Source organism: Hippocampus guttulatus, chromosome 1, assembly GCF_054856545.1.
Source record: "Hippocampus guttulatus isolate MCC_2025c chromosome 1, RoL_Hgut_1.0, whole genome shotgun sequence".
Lineage (NCBI taxonomy): Eukaryota > Metazoa > Chordata > Actinopteri > Syngnathiformes > Syngnathidae > Hippocampus > Hippocampus guttulatus.
The window spans coordinates 36,045,405-36,066,530 of record NC_141261.1 but is presented as its reverse complement, the minus strand read 5'-3'; the positions used below and the strand labels follow the sequence as shown (position 1 = coordinate 36,066,530).

The following is a 21,126-nucleotide window of genomic DNA, read 5'->3' as shown; positions in this document are numbered from 1 at the left end:
AGCCATTACCACCTCCACAGATTAACACGCAAGTCTCTGAAACACAAACCCCAATTCCAAATCGTTTTGATCTGTGTCTGCATTTTGCACTCACGACCACAGGCAAGACTGTTTTTTTTGTGTTTTTTTTTTACAGTTATCCTACCATGCATGTTTTGGGAATGTGGGAGGAAAGCAGCATACCCGGAGAAATCCCACTCAGGCACGGAGAGAACCAGCAAACGCCACACAGGAAGGCCATATGTGCCCAGAACCTCTGCACTGTAAGTCTATTGTGCCAACCAGACGTCCACTGTGCCCCCACCCGAGCCAACTCGAACACCAGGCACCGGGCACATTTCACATGTTCATGGTTTGTTTTCATGAATAGGTTCATTCATCCATTTTCCGTTCCGCTTTATCCTCACAAGGGTTGCGGGGAGTGGCAGAGCCTATCCCAGCTGTCTTCGGGCAGTAGGCGGGGGACACCCTGAACCGGTGGCCAGCCAATTGCAGGGCACACACAGGAACGAACAACCATTCGCGCTCACACCCACACCTCGGGACAATTTGGAGTGTTCAATCAGCCTGCCACGCATGTTTTTGGAATGTGAGAGGAAACCAGAGGACCCGGAGAAAAGCCACGCGGGCCCGAGGAGAACATGCAAACTCCACACAGGAAGGCCGTAGCTGGAATCGAACCCTGCGCCTCTGTACTGTCAGACCGACGCGCTAACCAGTCGGTCACCGGGCCGCCATCATGAATAAGTCCCAAACACGGAAATACACAAGGCTTTTCAAATCCATCTAAAGTTCACTTTTAAAATAAAAGAACACTGCAAACTTGCATATGTTGTAAACAGCCACAAACGCCTCAGGCCTACGTTTCAGTACAAATTGTACTTTGAAACCCGTAGCGCCAAAACTCTCCTCCTTTCCCATTTCAAGTAAAGCATCACACGAAACATCGAGCCTCAATTTCAAGTAACTCTGTTTACCGTTGAATCACGATCTTTCCAACCAAAATGTTGCTAAAAGCTGGTTCACGTTGTCCCCAAAACCACATTATCGGGGCAAACACTCATTTGCTCTTTGTGGGGTTGTGCGTCGGATACATATGTGAAACAACGGTTTTGAACTGGCTTTTGGGAGAAAAGGTCAGTCGCCGTCCGTCCAGTCATTGTTTCAAAATTCCATTCACAAACTACATTTGATTTACGAACTTAGAAACTGGGTGCGTATGCAGTCTGTGACAGTGTTGCCTATGTGAGGAAAAAGAAGCGGCCACTTGACCAAACACATACAATAACTTGATTTATTCAATTAACAGCAATTGATCCTCAGTCCACATAAGAGTTTGACTTGGTCTGAAATCACGGGTTGACTTGAAATGTGCATCTTCCTGTTTTGATTTACTAAGACTTTAGTTTGCCAGTCCAGCGTCACTTAAAATGGAGGCCTGAGATTCCGATGGTGCTTCACATTGAAAGTTTGGCACTTTTTCTTTTTTTGAGTTGCAAGCATCAACAACAAAACAGGTTAAAATGTCTGTTTCTGGGATCATGATTCTTGCATTGATGTCCTTTAGTGAGATGAAAACAATTCCCACTCAATTCCCGCGCCCCAATTACTGTTCCAATGCGGCGCAACGATGGTCCAAAAAAGAAATCAGTGAAAAGAAAATGCATTTGCAAAATCATAAATAAGGAAATGCGCCCTGGGTCAGCTCAGCAAATCCAAAGTTTACCCTGAGAAATCTCGCGAAACTGGACCCTGACAAATTTTAATTGAAATCCTGATCAGACTTTTTTTTTCCCTGAAGCCAAAAAAAGTACCTCAAACTGCTTTTTAATCATTACAATCGCTACAGACACATGCACACAGACAGGTTAAAAATAATGCGATAGTCACCCTTTGGTGTAGGGCTGCAATCAAAGAATCCAAATGAGGAAACACCAACCATCTGCACCAGGAGAGGACAACAGCCCACAGCCCCAGGACGCTGATACGGAGCCAAAGGGCAGAGGGCCATGGCTGCAGCCCATCACAATCCTCGATAAAATACATGGAGACATAAAATAAATAATCTTTAAAGGAATATAAAACTTGGGCGGCCCGGTAGTCCAGTGGTTAGCACGTCGGCTTCACAGTGCAGAGGTACCGGGTTCAATTCCAGCTCCGGCCTCCCTGTGTGGAGTTTGCATGTTCTCCCCGGGCCTGCGTGGGTTTTCTCCGGGTGCTCCGATTTCCTCCCACATTCCAAAGACATGCATGGCAGGCTGATTGGACGCTCTGAATTGTCCCTAGGTGTGAGTGTGGGCGCGAATGGTTGTTGGCTTCTGTGTGCCCTGCAATTGGCTGGCAACTGGTTCAGGGTGTCCCCTGCCCGAAGATGGCTGGGATAGGCTCCAGCACCCCCCGCGACCCTTGTGAGGATAAAGCGGATCGGAAAATGAATGAATATAAAACTGGGATGCTTGTGAGCAACTGATACAGTAGGAAGCATTTCTCAGAGCTCCGGCATACCTGAGATTATTTTTCACCCAAAACAGCCAAATAAATATATCCAAGAACCATCCCGGGACTTGCTGAAGGGAACACAAAGAGACAAGTGACAGACCTGCACGAAAAGCGATAAGCGGAATGGCGGAGGGCTTCAAAAGTAACAAATCAACGGTCGTACTAGCAACTCGCGGCCGATTAGAAATGACGAGCGTACACCGAGTGCGTCGGATCCACCTTACCCATCCTGCCTGAAAATTCTGAGATGGCTTCTGAAAGGATCAAAGAAGAAATTCTCTCTTCCCGGAGAGGAGATTTCTCACAAATAATCAGAGACCAACTGACAAGCGCATCGGTGGCTGACTTTCGTGCACTCAAGTCGGAACTCCAAGGATTGCCGTCTGAGGGCGCAAATAATGCGGCAGCAATATGAACTGAAGTGGACCACATCAAAGCGGGTGTACATGACATGATGGCTGGAATATTGACATGGTCCGATCAAGTGACCTCATTTCAAGGTGCGGTGTCCAGCCTTCAAAATGTGGTGACACTCAAGGACCAATGTGGGGACATGGAAAGGACAATGCGGCGCTGAACCGTTCGGATAGCAAGCTCAGAAGAACTACCGAATTCCAGCTCCACTACAGCTGTTGCCAAAGTTAGCGGAGAAGTTCTACAGATGGGCCGGGATGTAACAAAAGATAGTTTGCACTGCACATATTCTGCTAAGAATACAATCCCACAAGAGAAACTGCAAGTGGCAAAGCTACGCTTGAAAACATTTAGCATTTCATGTATGTAGGATAAAGGTCAAAGGTCAAAGATTTCCCGTGTTGGGACATGCAGTCACAATTCATTCTGTCAGCCCAACACTGAATTGTAATCAGCTAATGTCAGAAAAAATGGACGTGACGCTGTGACTAATGAAATCATTCTTCTTATTCAACGCAACGTGGCCTTTCAAAGGCACAAATCAAAAGATGCTTTGTAAAAACAAAGTGCTGGTTCAAATTGTAACCGTGCGACTGATATACTCAAACTTTTTGAAGTTGAGAGCGAGTCGAGATGAATGCAAAGGCTCCACTTCTGGGCTCCAGGTTCAACTACTACGTCAGTTACACGTTCTTCATACCATGACTGCAAACGATTATTTAAAACATTTTCCAAAAAATGAGGATTCAGTGCCTAGTTTGGTCTGTAATATATCAACAAATGTCAAAAATCACTGGTAATTCATTCCCTGCTAGCCCTTCCAGTCAACATTCATCTTTGACATTGATGAGGGGGCGCGGGAGGGAGAGGATGTTGTGGTTGCGGCGGGATCCTTTCGCCGTCCTCTGCGTCCTCCGAGTGCTCCGCGTGTTCGTTTGAATTTGGGCTGAGGTGAGGTGTAAAAACAGAGGCTGGAAATGGAGAAGTTGTTCCAAGAAGTTGTTATCTGAACGTTCAGGGCACAAGCGTGACACAAACAACGGTTGTGATCTGGGCACAAATGCACGCCGGCAATCTCTCAAGGCAAGTCTTATATACTCTAAACAAAGCGTAGCTCCCAATGGATACTTCACTTTCGGTTCCTCAATTACTGTTCCAATGCTTTCGTTTTTTTTCCCAAGATTGTTCCAAATATTTTCTTTTACTAAACCTCAGCTCAACTCAACTGTATTTATCGAGCACTTTCAAACAGCCATCGCTGCATACAAAGTGCTGTACATGGAGAAACTAACAGATACAACAGGAAAGCAACAAATCAGTCACAAAGATGGTCGAAAAAAGATGGTAGAAAGCACCAAACAGCAAAACCAAGATCAAATCTGAGTCATGGTGAGTCAAATGCCAAAGAATACAAATGAGTTTTGAGGCGGGTTTTCAAGATGGGCACCGAGGGGGCTTGCCGAATGTTCAGTGGGAGGTCATTCCAGAGAGAGGCACCAGCAATGGAAAAGGCTCGATCCCCTCTGAGCCTCAGTTTAGTTCTTGGTACTTGTAATAATGTCTGGTCCGCAGACCTGAGGCGCCGGGCAGGTGTGTAGGGGCGGATGAGCTCAGAGAGGTAAGGTGGCGCGAGCTCATTTAGAGATTTGAAAACAAATAAGTCAAGAGTCGAGCAGCAGCATTCTGGACCAGCTGGAGACGCTTGATGGAGGATTGGCTGACTCCAAAGTAAAGGGCATTGCAGTGATCGAGCTGGGATGTTGCAGTGCTTTCATTTGTCCAACAATGCTTTCATTTACGAATAACATAATTGCTGCAGCACTTTTGTCTCTAGCAGGTTCGAATAAAACTGGGTGTGAAACCGCAAGTCAGCAAGGAGATGCATGCTCAGTGTTGTCTGGTCTTTGTCTGCAAAGGTGTCAAAATTATTCTCGTCGCTAAGGCAGTTCAAGTCGAGGTCACACCATAGTCAAAGTATATCTGTCCGCGATATGTCGTTAAGCTAATAACGCAAATAGCTAAATAATGGCTTCAACGTGTATAGATTTGGACTGGGAATTTCAATTGTTGTTGCTGAGGTTTTTTTTTTGGTTTTATTACCAAATCAGAACCCTGATAAAAACGAGGAGTAATAATAATAATAATAATAATACATTTTATTTACAAGCGCCTTTCAAAACACTCAAGGACACTTCACAATCAGTAGGAGGCATGCCATTCAAAATCATTGTGGATACATTGCAAATAATGTCAAAAAAATTGGCCTCAAAAAGTATGTGGACATCTCTACTTAGCCCCACTTCAACCACTAAAAATATGTATAACACATTGATTTGCCTTTCCATGGCTGACTTAAAGGAGCAAGCTTACGTGCAGTTTCTGTCAATTCTGTTTTCTTTAATAAGTCACCAAGATACTCAAACTCAATGCGTACCGAGAGGCTTTTTGTAAACTTCATTGTGAGTAGGTCTTTATAGATTCGATTTTCGCTGGTGCTTTGATGCTCCAAATTCTTCAAAGTCTGTCCATCCAACCAACCATTTTCTGCACCACATATGCGCACAAGGTTCATGCGCGGGTGTGCTGAATTTTTCAAAGGCAGACTGAAATTTCACTGAGGCACAACAACCGGGATTGCATACCAGTCAACCTCGGCTAATGGCTGCCCTTATAGATGATTACAATTCCCCTTACAAAGCAACCAAAACCCGTACACGGTTTACCGCGCATGCGCACATCATGCTTTGTCAATCCGACCGTACGCAGCGATGAAAAAAAATATACGAATGAGGATTACCTTTGCTGGTTTGCTGTGACAAGAGTAGCGATCGACAACGGCATTGTCGTTGGCTACCAGCAGGTGAGACGATCTGGATTTGAGCCAAAATGGTCTTTGTGAGATCGGTTCACAATTTTTTTTCCCCCCGTATAAAAGTTGTAATACGCCGTACATGATTTGAAATGATAAAAAAAAACGTATAAATTACGGTGAAAACGTACAAGTTGGGATGTCGCGGAGCCATTCGGATACATTGACACTAATCACTATTTGCCAACGGGGAGAGGAAAGGGGAGGCAGCCGCCATGGGATTCAACCGGCCGTTGGAAAAAAATCAATCACATTTTCCCTCTAGCCATTAACTCCCTAAACAGTCACTGACGTAGTCACTCTTCTTGTACAACAAATACTGCTACTGGTCACTCTAAAATGGTTCAATGATTTTCTGCACCAACTGTACAAACTGTCATAGTATTGTATTCTACCACTGATCACTTGAGCTCTGCTTGATACTTTGCACATTGTCTCACAGTTGTCACTGGGTGGTACCACCGCACTACGGTTCACTTACATTACGAAATGTCCTTGCATACCTATTTGTCATGTCCTTGTTTACGATGATACTAATGCAGCGTGTCATACCGGAGACAAATTCCTTGTGTGTTCTACATACTTGGCCAATAAAGATGATTCTGGTTCTGATTCTAATTCCTGAAGGTCATCGGCCCTTTGGTTTACCGTGTGCTGTCACGTACTTGGATGGTTGCGTGTTGCGTTAAGATGCTTGAAGGGGGTTGACCATGTGCTTCTCTGAAAACGCATCTATCCCCAGAGGTCACCTGAGTAAAATTGGTGTAGGAACGCTCCTGCTTGCTGTGCGGCACGTGACGGCGCTGTTTGTCACCCAGAACGTCGTATGACGGGAGCGTCGTAAACCGAGTTCATGTCCAGATAAGTTGTACCTTATCGCATTTCACTTGAGCGGAAAGACTTCGAGAAAGATGCTTCCTTTTCGTTGTTGTGATTTGATTCTTGTATCGATTTAGCTTGAACGCGAACGTCTGGTTGTTCTCAGCGCGACCATGCCCAGTCTGTGCTGCGTCCACTTGGCATTGCAGTGCGCGTCTTGGACACGGCGTTGCGCTCTCGCTTCTGCTGGCGTTCGGCAAGCGCCACCCCGCCCCGTCCCTCCACCTCCATCTCCATCTCCACCTTAAGCGATCGACGAGAGAGGACATTGACCCGCGTCTTCGCTCTCACCCGCGGCTCGCCGTTCTCCCCCCCCCCCCCCGGGCCAGGACGCCGGCATCGCGCCACCGGAGGCTCCGCGAGGCGCGCCGCGCTCGTCGGCTCTCGTCTGCCGAAAGACGCTCGGCGGCGGGTCGGTCCGGTCGTTGGCACCCCACCCACCTTACCCAAGAGAGAAGAGTGTCGCCCCTGGAAGCTGGATGAATTATCGCAGAGTTGGGAATAAGTGCGAGAAGAAAGCTGAGGCTTCGGATCCGCCTCGTCGCTCCGTCGCGAGAAGACAAGACTCAGCTACAGTTGTGGACGACCATGGAGGGGACGTCCCTGTGTGTGCCCATTGTCATTTTACTCATGCAATGTAAGTGAGCCACTAGAATTTCCCCTCACGACGAACTGTTTGCATCCGTGCTTGGTGTGTTCTGTCCAAAAAAGAATCCGAACAATAATTCGCACGCGAGGAATGTTTGATTCCACAGGCCAGTCGCATGAATACTGCGCTCAAGTTGTCGGGTTGGTACCTCCGTGGAGGCTCCAGCCATGGCAGGTTCCACACAACTTCTAATTGGCAGCCCGAGTGTGTTAGCAGTTTGGCGTTGCCTCGGTCAGTGGCTGGATTGCCATCAGAGACTTAAAGCCGATATTGGAACACAGCGTATGGCGCGTGTGCGCGCGCTTGTGTGCTCGCGCGTGTTCATGTTGGGGGACAAAACATGAACATGCGAAGAAGAAATCTGACACACGAGGGAAGGCAGCGTGAGCACTGTGGCACTGCGGGGGAGAAGTGGCAGGCAACGTGGCATTGACATGGATGTGATGAGACAGTGCAGTGAGTGACGCACATTTGACTTAGCTCCTCATTTTGCCACCTGTCAGGTCAGGAGTTCGGAGGGGCGTGCGCGCGGGTGTTTGTGTGGTTGCAACCCGGCGGACCTCACTCATCGTCTCGCTCTCTGATTGTTGTTGCGGCCACGCACGCTGACGCGGGTTGCATTGTAGCTGGGAGCAAGCAGGAAGCGTTCAGGGTGGGTCTTTGAGGCAACATCTTAACCCCCCTGCCTCTCTCTCTCACACACACACACACACACACACATCCTGGGACAGCTGTTGCTGCAGGGTTACAGAGGGGCTTTGTTCAAACAGCAGCGCAGGCTTTCCTGGCCCGGTTTTCCCTCTGACCCGTGTGCCGTTATCTTTACCACACAGCCAGGCGGGACGCTTCCTGTGGGTCCACCTCCCTCCTTCTCCCGCGTGTTCCTCCCTGCTCATTTGAATAAGTGCCTTAATTATGACTGCGCCATGCTTTTGACCCCGCCACAGACCGGGTAACACCCCGGCCCGTCTCTAACACTCCGGTAATGAGGCTAAAGCTGTGTGCCAAGCAGTGAGCGTGCCATCTTTCTATTTTTTGCTCAGGCAGGCGGGCGGTTGTCCCTCGGTGAGTCTGAGCTATCGCAGTGCTCGGCTGATGCCTTCGGAGGCGCGACGGGCCCATCGGCGCCGCCGGCGTCCTGCCCGGTGCCACCAGGGTGCCGTTGCTCTCAAGTGCAGAACAACTTCTTGAAAAGAAAACTCCTCGGAGAAGCAAAATCCCAGGCTCCGGCTTGTTTTCATCACAGCTGACTGCTGCGGTCTTTTTCTAAAGTACAAGTAGGCTATAGCCACGTTAGCATGACACCGGTGACTAAGGAGGCCATGTGTTCGTTGTCCGCCCCGACACCATCGTGGCTAATTGAGGCCACCGAAGCTGACAGCGGTCGTGGTAGCGCAAAGCAAGCGAAACCTCACATGCGGGCACAAACGCTTTGCTCATTTCCCCGCGTGCGTGCGTGCGACACGGTCGGTTGTCAGCTCGGCCGCCTGCGCTCAAAGAGACACCCTTCAAGGTGGCGGCGGGCCGTGCCTCGCTGTGTGACAGGAGATTCTCCCATTCATTGTCTCCCTGTCTGAGAGGATCTCCCTTGCCTTCAATCCCGCTTTTTATTCATGCTCCTCCGGATCCCTGCGCTCCCCCCGCCCCCACCCCCCTTTAAATCGTGTCATCTCTTCTCAGGGCCGATCGCCCCTTCTTTGTCATTCATTCCCGTCCCCGTTTAATCTCATTGTATCACCCTCCCGCCTCGGGCGGTTCCTTCAGCGAGACAATGTTTCTGCGAGGCCGTCGGGGTGCGTGAGTCGTGGCTACAATCCTAATCCTTTTACACTTCCGCCAGTCGACGCGTTGCACGGAGAGGGGAGGGGAGGGCGGTGCGAGTATGCGGTTTTAATTCTCTTAATTGAAAGTTTGACAAGTGAGGGTGGCGCAAATTGAGTCCAACGGCAAATCGTCTCAAAAGCCCACGCGGCCGGCTGCATTCCGAGTGTGTATCGGTGCACGCACTCCCAAGAGGAAAAACAAAGTCAATCGAACCCGTCTGCCTTCCTGTTGCTTTGCGTCCGCACTTTTTGCCCTTCGTCCATGTGCTCGGGCCTCCGATCACAATGAGTCCCGAACAATGGGCCAGCGCGACGGGAAGTAGCTCAGGAAACTCGGTCAGAATTAGACCGGGGGAGATTTTTCTGTCTGAATCATGTCCGCAACCGGCTTCACACTCACATTTTTTCGAAGCCTTAATGCCAAGCAAGTTCTCTTGAGGCTCATTTCATATTTATAAAAAAAAAAAAAAGAAAAAACGCATGGCTCATCTTTAATTTGCTGACCTACGGGACAGCAGCTTTCATGCGGCAGCACTTGAATGTCCTCGCCATGTGCGATGTTTCAAACTGGCTTCCCCCTCAGGTGACCTTCACCCACATTCAACCTGTCAAATTGACCAATCAGCATGCAGGAGAGCCCGCGCCCGCTTCCCTTTCCTGTTTGGATGAGCGGTATCAGTGACAGGCAGGCGGCGGAGGAAGCCAACCTTGACATCTTTGGGGCCGAGATCATGCTAACAGGCTCTTGTCGAGCAGGTTAACCTGGAAAAGCTGAGCGGCACTGAGCTTTGCGAGGTGTTGGGTGCCCTTATATTAACCTGCGCTTAAGTAGACATACGGCGAGCTGCTCCTTAACCCAGCGGGATTAAAGTGGACCAGGGAATAATCCCGCCTCCACACACTCGCTAAAGCAACAGTGGCCGACAGCGGCATTAAGCATTCTCCTCGTGCAGTTGGCGGGCAAGGTGGTGCGCATTACCCAATTCACCTTGCCCCCTAATGGATGAGAAGAAATATTGCGGTCTGCAGACAGTGCTCCCACCTCTCCGTTTGTCTCCTTGTTGACTCTCCGTGTTCTCCTCTCTGCCACCTCCAGGTTCCCCCTCCCTTCCTGTCACCGTATCGACCAACAAACAAAAGGTGGAGGTGCACGAGTTCTCAGGTGAGAAGGGGGCGGGGGGGGGGGGGGAGCAGCCCATCTCTGGCCCCTCTCGACTTGATGCTACTTTGACAGGATAAGGCTTTAAATAGAACCAAAGTGTTTTTTTTTTCTCTCTACTGTGACTGGTGCCATAAATATCTCAAGACTTGCCTATTTCAGATGCAGTGCTGTCCTGCATGTTCCGCACTGAGAGGGACCAGAATCCACGAATCGAGTGGAAGAAGAAGGGCAAAGATGTTTCTTTTGTATACTTTGACGGACACTTCCGAGGTGAGGAGGCGCCCCCCGTTGCCTTTTATGGCGAGGTGCTGACACACGGGTCGTTTGCTTTAATCAGCTTGGTGGGCCTGCTGCGAGGAGTTCACTCCTCTCGTAATGGCGGTGATGTTTCAAGTTGTCACCTCTGCCAAGGCATAACATGTCCTACCCTGGATCCATCTTCATTAAGGTTTCGGGAAGCAGATTTAATGGGGGGGGGGGGGGGCATAAATAATAAATCACAGCCCTCACCTGGCCACAGTCTACTGCAGCTAATCGGAAAGAGAGTTGGGCTTCTTACATTGTCAAGTAATTTCAGCTGCTGGCTTCATTCAGCTCACATGCCAATCCACTGACATGAAGATTCACACCACTAAACGTTGCGGGTCATTGGTGTGAATCATGCTTTGCCCACCGGTGGGCAAAGCATGGCCCGGGGGCCCCATTCTTTCATCTGGCCCACCCAACAGTCACACGATGAAGACTCCTGTAATAGTTGTTGCATTGGCTGAATCATCTTTTCCTAAAATTGGTGAATTATAAAGTACTTAATTAATTTTACATTTTCATTGAAGTCGCTTCACTGATTTTTTTTGGGTAAATAATATAAAAGGTCATTCGTAAAAAAAAACCCCCCCGACATATATTATCTATATAATATATAAATACATAAAAGCACCATCCAGTACATGCTTTATTTTGTGCCTTGAGCACAAAGTTTGCCCACCCCATACTGTGTACGCTGTTCTGATGAAAGTGTGTGACGTGTTCGGCGGTCTTACCTTTTCACCTCAGGCCCATTTGAGGGGCGGGCGAGCATCGAGGGGGCCACGGTGACGTTACGCCGGGTGACCCAGGAGGATGCCGGCGAGTACCGCTGTGAGATCAGTGCTCCTTTTGATTCTGTGAATTTGGGAGAGACCAACATCACACTCAGAGTCCTCGGTACGACCGATGGAAAGGTTTTGAGTTGAGCGTTGCAATGTTCATCAGAATGGCTCGCACATCATGCTCACTCACTCACTCACTCACTCGCTCCCCCAGTGCCTCCCAACACACCATCCTGCGAAATCCCCAGTTCGGCTGTGACGGGCTCTGCTGTGCAGCTGCGCTGTAGAGACCAGCAGAGCATCCCACCTGCTACGTACGCCTGGTACAAGGACAATCAGCTGATGATCCCCCCACGCCACGCCAATGCCACCTATCTTATCAACACACACACTGGAGTGCTGGTGAGTGAGAGGACTTGATTGTGTCCTTGAAAATATAAAACTGCCATTGAACACCACGAGAGATAGCCATTGTTGTTTCAATGGCAGGACCGCGGTGTTGTCAGATGTTCATTTATCAGTCCTCAGTCTGGTCTGCGTCTGGTCTGCAGGAGTTCAAAGCTGTGGCTAAAGAAGACACCGGCCGCTACAACTGCCGGGCTTCCAACGGGGTGGGAAAGCCCATGATGTGTGAGGGCAGGCACATGACCATAGGTGTGTGTGCACCCACACCTTTCAGCACTGGACAAAATCAGAGGAGCAGTGGAGAGGAAAAGCCCGCTAGCATTTTTTTCACCATGCTCCTAAAATATTAAAGAGAGTTCAGCTTTACCAACTAGCCAGTAGCATGAAAAACTGCACTCGGCTATTGAATAAAGGCTCCAATTTTCGGCTCTAACATAAGATGCATGTTTGGAGTTTGGTTCTGTTACCCCGGGGGTCGGCAACACGCGGCTCCAGAGCCACACGCGGCTCTTTAGCGACATCTAGTGGCTCCCTGGAGCTTTATAAAAATGTTTGAAAGTGGAAAAAGATTTTGATAGTTGGCTAATATAGCTCAAATAGATATAGATACATGTTGCAGCTCCGAAAAAGGAGAGCTGTGGTGTTGTTTTTTTTAAACGTACACTTTATTTATGCTTTTAACAGTCTCGACAAACACAGACACGTCTGCGTCTGACTCCGTGCCTTCACCCTTCTCTTCGTCTCGAGAGGCGTTCAAAGACAGTCTCAGAAAAACAGAAATTAATGATCACTTCACTGACACTAAGAAAAGCGAAAATAGTACACCAAAACAAAAAAATCAAGCGAGGAAATTACAAAATAAATTCTATGGGGGTGTTTGTGAACACACAACAAAGGAATGAATAACATAAACAATTCTGAGACAGTCCAGTCTCCTACATGCATACAGCATGTGTTTCCTTCATTGTAAGTTTTATAGAAGGCTTTTATTTTTTTGCGGCTCCAGACATATTTGTTTTTTGTTGGGGTTTTTTTGCCCTATATGGCTATTTCAACATTTTGGGTTGCCGACCCCTGTGTTACCCCAACCTGACTTACTGACTCCACCAATCCCTAATTTGTTTCTACTTAGTTTGAAAAATTGAAGGCCTTTTTTTTTCTTCCTCCCAGAGGATGTCAACATCACCGCAGTAGTGGTGGCAGCTGTTGTGGTCTGTCTGGTGGTGTTGGTCTGCGGCTGCGGCGGGTTCCTGATGCACCGCAACGGCTTCTTCACCCGTGAGTTTGTCTCGCCTGGTGCCGCTCTTGTGCCATCGTTTATTCCGGGAGGCTCACTTTCTGCTCGCTCGATCGGCACATTCATGATTTGGGGCCTGTTTTTTTGCGAAATAAAAAGTGATGTCCACTCTTGTTTTCCATTCCACGACTGCGCCGGATCATCCCGCCAGCAGGACACAGAGGAAGGTAAGAGCTCCGTGATTGCATTAACATTGACGTGAGCAAACACGGCCTGATATCGGAAACACAGAGGATTGAAGGGAAGAAGGGGGGTCAAGGGGGGTGGCTGTCGCACTTAGACGCGCGTCTGCGTGCTGAGTCAGCCCTGAGCGGAGTGACAGCTGTGCCTGTGCGTGTGTCTGTACAGTATGTGTGTATTTATGAGCCACGGCGGCGGATTGCTTTCTGCTGGCCGACTGGCGCAGACAGATGTACGATAAACACTGTATCTGCAGAGTTCACTGAGTGAACCCATGTCAATGCTTTGCTCAAACAGATGAGCCGGCCCTGGACGAGAGCAACAATCAGACTTGGCTTAATCGCACCATAATTAGTGACTGTTAATCAGCGAGGAGATCTGAGATCACTGCAGCCTCTTAAACTGATTGGACTGTGACTTGAAATGGATTATTTCATCCCTGCTAAGACGTTGCCATAACAACACGCAGCGATAGGATGCTGTTATGCAGCACAGTATAGGCCTGGCTGACCAAAGAGACAGAAATGCACGCCCTGGTGTGACCGACCCATCTCTCTTGACTTTATTTGATTACTCGCTTGTTACTGCGCAGCATTCGACAGAGAGAGAGAGAGAGAGAGGCCGCGCTGATGCGAGAGCTCTTTGTCTAGGTTCAAGTCTGATGCTTATCCCACTGAGCTAACTGGAGCTGTCAGTGTCAACTTCCTATTTATAGAACCCACTTTTTCACAAAGACTCCGAGACAATGCAACACAATTTCCGATGCACGATTAAACAGGGCAAGGAAGCAGCTCAATGATGTAGTTTGACTTTCTCAATGAAATGCCGAGTGCAATTAAACATGAGGCCAACTCATGAGGTTTGTAGAGGACATGATTTTGAGCAAGATCCCCTCACATGTCAGTGTTTTGAGAAACAGTCAAAGACAAATTCTAGTAGCTCTAAACTGGAGGGTTGGGTAACGCTAAAGCAAATTCTGAAAAAAGAGAAAAAAAAAACATTCCTGGGTCGGATTGCTGCATGTGAATGGCTCATCACTCGAACACTTCACCTTTGCATCTCCATTGGCGCTGTCGCATCCTGATTGGCTGCATGGGGGTTCATGTGAGGCGAATGATCTCAACTCGATACAAAGCATGGTGTGCGGTGCCGTTCCCAAATCAGGCCCTCTACTGGAGCAAGTTCAAAGTCGTCAATCTGACCACGCCCCACCCCCAACAGGTCATTTTGGATCTCCGAGTGTCACGGTGCCTCTCACATCAGCAGCCAAAACCTGAACAGAACTGAGGACACGTGAGTGTAACGCTGAGGGAAAACCGATAGATATGCTTTATTGTGCAGGACAAGATATGAGTCAGGATAAGGCCAACAAACATCAAGGTTCTTCTCTTGCCAAATGCTCTGAAGTGGTTCTCATCATCGCTCTGTCTTTTAGGTCCAATGTCAACTATATCCCTCCACCTCAAGAAGTAAGTTTGTTTTGTTTTTTTCAATGCACTTGCACTGTAGCAGAATCTTGGCGAGTGGTTAGCGTCTCTGGCTCACACTTCTGAGGTTTTGGATTGGATTGGATAAGCTTTATTGTCAAATGTACTGTATGTGTAACATACAGCACCGATGAAATTTCACGTTTGAATCTCATCTCCTGGCTTCCCGGGTGGAGTTTGCATGTTCTCCCAGTGCTTGCGAGCGTTTTCTCCTGGTGGTGGTCACTGAAGGCTCTAAATTGTCCATAGGTGTGAATGGATGGTTGTGCGCGCCCCGCCTCTTGCACAAAAGTCAACTGCAATAGGCGGCGCTCAGCCATGACCCTGATGAAGACAAACGGTACAGAAAAGGGATGAACGGATGATTATTCCGGACAGTGAATGGATTTGCAGGGGATAATTCACTATTGATATCATGGCAGCAAAGCACTCTTTTTCTATGAGACGAGGCTATGACTCAATGAAGCACCTCTCCTCAGTTCAACATAGTTGATTGGCACCAAGATGCCATCAAATGATGCAAAGCCGTAATTGTGTATTCGCCATAGACGTAGCCTGAGCATATAAATAAAGGATTGTAATAATAAAAAGACACAGAGGAAGCTCAGATGAATGTTAGCTTAGTTGCTAACAACACTGTGATTGCAAACAGGGGTATTGCCAGAAATCTTTCAGCTGGGTGGACAGCATAATAATAATAATAACAATAACAATAACACCACCACACTGATGGTGTCCATCATTGACATTCTCGCAACCCAACGTGTACCCAAGAAGGCATTGTTACCCCTACCATCCACAGTCAGGGTTTCGTGAAATAAACTGCACACAAACACAGAATCTTGTCCAACACACTCATAGTACAAACAGGACCACATCTAAGTAAAAAACAATGTTTTGCCGGAGTTAAATTATGAGATAATGTCGTTCTTCTTTGCCATTGCTTCGCTTTTGGGTTATGTCACATTACCTTCTTCAATCTCATGCTCTCATTCGCACGCGAACAGCCAATCAGGGTGATCAGTTGTTCCCGATTACCCGCACCATATTGCATATTGCGATCAATGGCGCATCCATTCAAACCATATCTAAAATGCACAATAACACAAAAATCTCTGAATTCTTCACAATTCTAAACAGTGTTGGGCACCCCTTTGGCAGAGTATCAGCTGTCTAAGAATGCTGCATCCATGTAAAAATGGTACAATAGTCACTGGTATCAAAATTTTCCTCTAGATGTGGTGGTGGCCATGGAGCTCTGCCCCTGGTAGAAAACTCTTGTTGTTTTTCTTGTGATGAATGACTTGTGAGGCACGGTTTGTGTCTGTCTGGCAGCAATGCCAGCTTCAGGTCACCCGTAATTCTTTCGGTCTGTTTGCTGTCACAATCAAGGGGAGTCCATGGCTCGGCCAGACTCGGTCTTGACAACGCAAGGATTGCCAAAGTAAATGCAACTCCTGGAAGATATTTTGGAATTGCAGTGTCAGAGGATGTTCATTCGGTTGTTTACATTTGTAGAAAGTCAATTCACAGACAAGACACAAAACTTAAGTCATTTCAAATGGCAAATGTTTGGCTTTAAGAAACACGAAAATAAAAAATCAGGGGGGGAAAAAAAGGATCGTCTACAGCAGTTACATTTTTGGACCAAGCAGAGGGAAAAAAATATGGAATCACTCAATTCTGAGGAGAAAAAAAAATTGGGAATCACCCTGTCAATTTCCATTCCCAAAACGAACAGCTGCATCAGATTAGATCTGCTCGTTGGTCTGCACTGAAACAGGAGTGATCACACCTTTGAGAGCCGTTGGCCTGGCATGAATCGTGGCGAGAGACGGCCTTCGAAACAAAGGAGAGGATGATCAAACTTTTTACATCAACACGCAATGTTGCACAATCCGCTCTGTCTAAAATTTGGAGCAAATGCAAACGATGCGGGGAAGGTTGACAAAGGCAAGCAGGCTCATCAAACCAAGAGAGACATCAAAGCGTCAAGACAGAAATCTTGAAGACAGATGTCTTGAAAACAGAAAATATGGAGCAAAACAAATGGGAGGAAACCGGCGTAAACGTCTGTGACCAAACTGTAAGAAAGTGCCTCAAGGAAATGGGGTTTACATACAGAAAAGCTAAACAGACGCCATCATGAACACCTTCACAGAAAAAAAAACCCCCACAGTGGGCTGTGGAAAAGCAATCCTTCACTGTGGATGACTGGATGAAAGTCATAGTCAGGAATGAAAGGCGGATCTGCATTCAGCAAAGTGATGATGCTGGAGGTCGTTCCAATGAGATTTATGAAGATGACTGCCTGAAGAAAACGTGAAACTTTCCACAGTCGTTGATGACTATGGAGCTGGCACGAGGGAGATGGTTGTCATGACATGTTCAATAAATGCTCGTTTACGTTTTGGACACTTTTCCCATCAATTCAAAGGACGTTTGCGGATGAAATCTTTTTTTTCAAGATGATAATGCATTTGGTCACGGAGCTAAAGCTGTGAAAAGAATCCTTGAAGAAAGACACACAAGGTCAACGTCATGGCCTGCAAATCATCCGGATCTCAATCTAATTAAAAATCTGTGGTGGAAGTTGAAAAAATGGTCCATGACGAGGCTCCAACCTGCAAAGCTGATCTGGCAGAAGCAATGAGAGAAAGTTGGAGCCAGATTGATGAAGGCGACCATCATCACTCATTAAATCCACGCCTGAGTCCGCGAGCTGTTATGAAAGCCAGAGGCAGTGAAAAAGTGCTAGTGCTGTGTGTTGCTGTTGTTGGTTTTTTTTCATGATTTCAATTTCCTTTTTCCCTTTGCTTGGTCTCAACAAATAACTTTTACTCAGCAGCACATTTTGAAAAAATTCTTTGTGTTTCTGAAAGCTCGAAATTTACCATATGAAATGACTCTGGTTTTCTGTCATGTCTGTGATTTGCTTTTTTTTCTTCCAATTTAACTTTAACTTCCTCCAGTGCTGGTGATTCCAGAACGTTGGCCGTGGGTTGTAGTAAACTGTTGCTTTTTTTATGGTTTGTTTCTTTAAGATTTATAATTGTAGGAAGAAAAATCACGGGCAATGGGCATTTTTCATCAGCGTTACTCGATGGACGCATAGGACCACACATACTTCCGAACCAAATGCAAGACAAAAATGACATTTTAAATATGGCTCTTAATGCATTTTATTTTTCATAATGCATTTCTAGGGCGGCCCGGTGGTCGACTCACAGTGCAGAGATGCCTTCCTGTGTGTGGAGTTTGCATGTTCTCCTCGTGCTTGCGTGGATTTTCTCTGGGTACTCCGGTTTCCTCCCACAATACAAAAAAAAAAAAAAAAATGCATGGTAGGTTGATTGGGCACTCCAAATTGTCCCTAGGTGTGATGGGAGCGCAGATGGTTGTTGGTCTACATCTGCCCTGTGATTGGCTAGCAACAAATTCAAGGTGTGCCCCGAATCAGTAAATAATAATAATAATAATAATTCATTTTATTTAAAAGCGCCTTTCATGCCACCCAAGGACACTTTCCAGACAATGAGGAAATACAATATAAAAATAGATAAGAGAAATATTATATAAAAACAGGACATGAAATCACAAAAAATTGAAGAATTAAGTGTTGTACGCAGTCCTGAACAGGTGTGTTTTTAATGATGTGTGATAAAAATGGATGGATGGATATTTCTCCTGCATTTCATTCAAAATCTGCAAAAAATATATGTCAACCTCTGTGTAAACACCGATTTTTTTTATGGGGGGGATATTCTCCCCAATAACCCCCCCCCCCCCCCCACTCCCATGGAAAACATATACAGTGGTACCTCAATTACAAACGTCTCTTCATACGAAATTTTGAAGTTACGAAACGCCTCAACAGGAAAATAGTGCCTCTTGTTGCGAAAGAAATTTCAAGATCGCCAGGTATAAATACAGTCCCATCGCAGCTCCGAATTTCCTGAACGCAACATACTTTTAGCTGCTCTGCCATTGGCTATTACCGATCATCATCCTGGCATCTCATTGGTTAAGAGGTACTTCTACCGAGTGTGTCTATGCGCTGAGATGGATAGATTTGTGTCTATGCAGCGTCCTTGTCAGTCGCCCCCTCGAGCCATGAGGAGTTCCGATAGTTTTACGTAAATATGAATCACCCAGAAAAAGTCTTCACCAGTCGGGCGATCCTCACCATTTGTTTGTTTGTTTGTTTTTCTTGTTTATTGAACATATACTGTAAATATATACACTAATAAAAAAGTAAAAGTAAAGTCAAATTGTAAAAAAGGAAAAGAAAACAGTCATCATACAGCACAATTATACGTTCAAATGAGTAGGAAGAAGTAAAAAAAATGTATCTAGTCCTACCCCTTGTTATGTATTAATATATTAATAGATCATTTTTTACACCAATCAGAAAAGAAAAGGAAAGGGCTTGGAACGGATTAGGCCATTTACATGGAAAACACGTCTCTACATACAAAATCTTCTAGTTAAGAAATGTCTTCCAAAACCGATTAATTTTATAAGTAGCGGTACCACTGTACTGTATATTTACCAGCGGTTTTTGAATTGTTGCCGTTTGTAAAAAATGAATAAATAAATCGAACATTCCCCCACCCCAAAACCAAAACAAACAAACTTGTTTTTTTCATTTTTTAAATGACAATTGTTTATCAGGGAGCCACTCCGTGTGGTCGGGAGCCACCCGTAGCCCATCCCCGCACTTGAGGATTAAACACTGCAAATTTTATCAGAAACATTTGTGGGTTTTCTGACTTTGATCACAGAAGAGCTCAAATTCGTCCCAATAACCGAGATGTGTGGAAACCATTTTACCGTCCTCAAAGGAGACCATAAAGGTTTTATTAAAACAGCAACTGCAGAGATAAGCTAACTCTGTTGATGCTGCAGTATTTCAAACACAACTGCTAATCGCAGGTCACATAATTCAACAAGAGCATGCGCACCCAAAGTGATGTACAGTATTGTACTGTGTTTTTTCACCCCCACTTTTCTGTGTGCTTCAGCCGCAGGATTTCAAACACACGCAGTCATTCATGCTCTGAGAAGCTGGTCTTCCTCTTGACAAGACATCAGTTACGCTGTTGATAAGGTGCCAATACTGGATTCCGGATTCATTCTCAGCCTTGCAGACTCCGAATGAGCTTTTGATCCTCCAATTATGTCATTTTTTAGGGGGGGGGGGGATTCACTCTTGTATTTAGTGGGGCGCTGACGGCCCAATTTGCAAAGCTTGATACTCTTGCTTTGTTGTGTGCATCGCCTGTTCAATTCTGCCTAATTTGTGGATTTCCAGTCCATCTCCTGTACTTTGATGTCGCTCTGCTACCCCCTGGTGGCCTACATTGGATATGGATCCCCCCCCCCCCCCCAATTTGGTTTCTCCCTAAAACAGGCTAATTGTTTTTACTGTTGTCGTTTACCAAAGACGGGCTCCCTTAAGAACGATGTTGCATTAAATCAATCCTCTTAAGATGATGCTCCACTGCATTGTCGATCTTTTGAAACAACAACAAAAATACTGCTTACCTCAGTATTGCTCCGCTGGCCATTCTGTAACATCGGGGCATCAGTGTTTCAAGGGCCTCATGTCCACTGTGTTAAGAGTTAAAACACAAAACCCAGCCCAGGAAAATAAGTCACTCTAGTCATTTATAAAGACCAATACCATTCCATCCCAATGTGCCTGCATGGTCTTTTTTTAATGATATATACAATATATACCTTGTGCCTTTTTATTTGTCAAACTTATCAATGGATGTTGGTTTTCTTTTTTTTTTTTTTGTAAAAGACTTGCCTTACTTTTCTGTCCATATATTTTTGTGCCAGTTAATCAAAAGGTGTGTCTGTTTTTAGACAGTGTGAATGAATTGTTTTATTTGAATGTTGTATCACTAATAAAAAAAAAGTTTTCTATTTAAAACATGCTTTTAGGTTTACACCCTGGGTAACGTGCTTGGGTGTCGTGCTGGTTTTGTTTGTTTTATCTGCATCCCAACACACATGGTGACGTTACTGCTGTATTCCCAGGAAGATTGTCAAGAAATTCATATGCTGACTTCCAGCTTGACGCGCCACAGTTCAAAGCCGACATTCCAACGGAAAATGTCATTATGCCGTTCTATTTTTATTCATTCTCTCCATCTTGATCACAATTTCCACAGATCACATAAGCTTTTGTTCGGTGCGTCTCAAGGGCTTGACATTAAAGCTGCGCAGAAAGGTAACAGGTCAGATGGGAATGTGCCCCGTGTGACACAACTTTTCATCCCGGAGAGGATAAAAGTCATCGCAGATCTTTCCCCTAAAGTGATGTCATTGCAGACCAATTCAAAGCGACAGCAGACCCTCAACTA

General features: G+C 46.3%; 1 protein-coding gene across 9 annotated transcripts; it reads left to right on the top strand.

Moving 5' to 3' along the window:
* The first annotated feature begins 6,674 nt into the window (after positions 1–6,674).
* jam2a (junctional adhesion molecule 2a) lies at positions 6,675–20,696 on the top strand. Of its 9 annotated transcripts, none has more exons than XM_086128355.1 (11): positions 6,675–7,298; positions 10,230–10,295; positions 10,455–10,565; positions 11,349–11,522; positions 11,598–11,785; positions 11,935–12,037; positions 12,959–13,066; positions 13,237–13,252; positions 14,487–14,558; positions 14,701–14,734; positions 19,777–20,696. In XM_086128355.1, exons 1-11 carry the CDS (start codon positions 7,250–7,252, stop codon positions 19,813–19,815), a joined length of 960 nt encoding a protein of 319 aa, XP_085984481.1. In that variant the 5' UTR covers positions 6,675–7,249; the 3' UTR covers positions 19,816–20,696. The 9 variants fall into 9 exon arrangements, 7 of the variants coding, with proteins under 7 accessions (XP_085984481.1, XP_085984489.1, XP_085984522.1 ...); XM_086128363.1 differs by having other exon boundaries at positions 6,676–7,298; positions 13,240–13,252; XM_086128372.1 differs by having other exon boundaries at positions 6,773–7,298; positions 11,349–11,498.
* Positions 20,697–21,126: the final 430 nt, after the last annotated feature.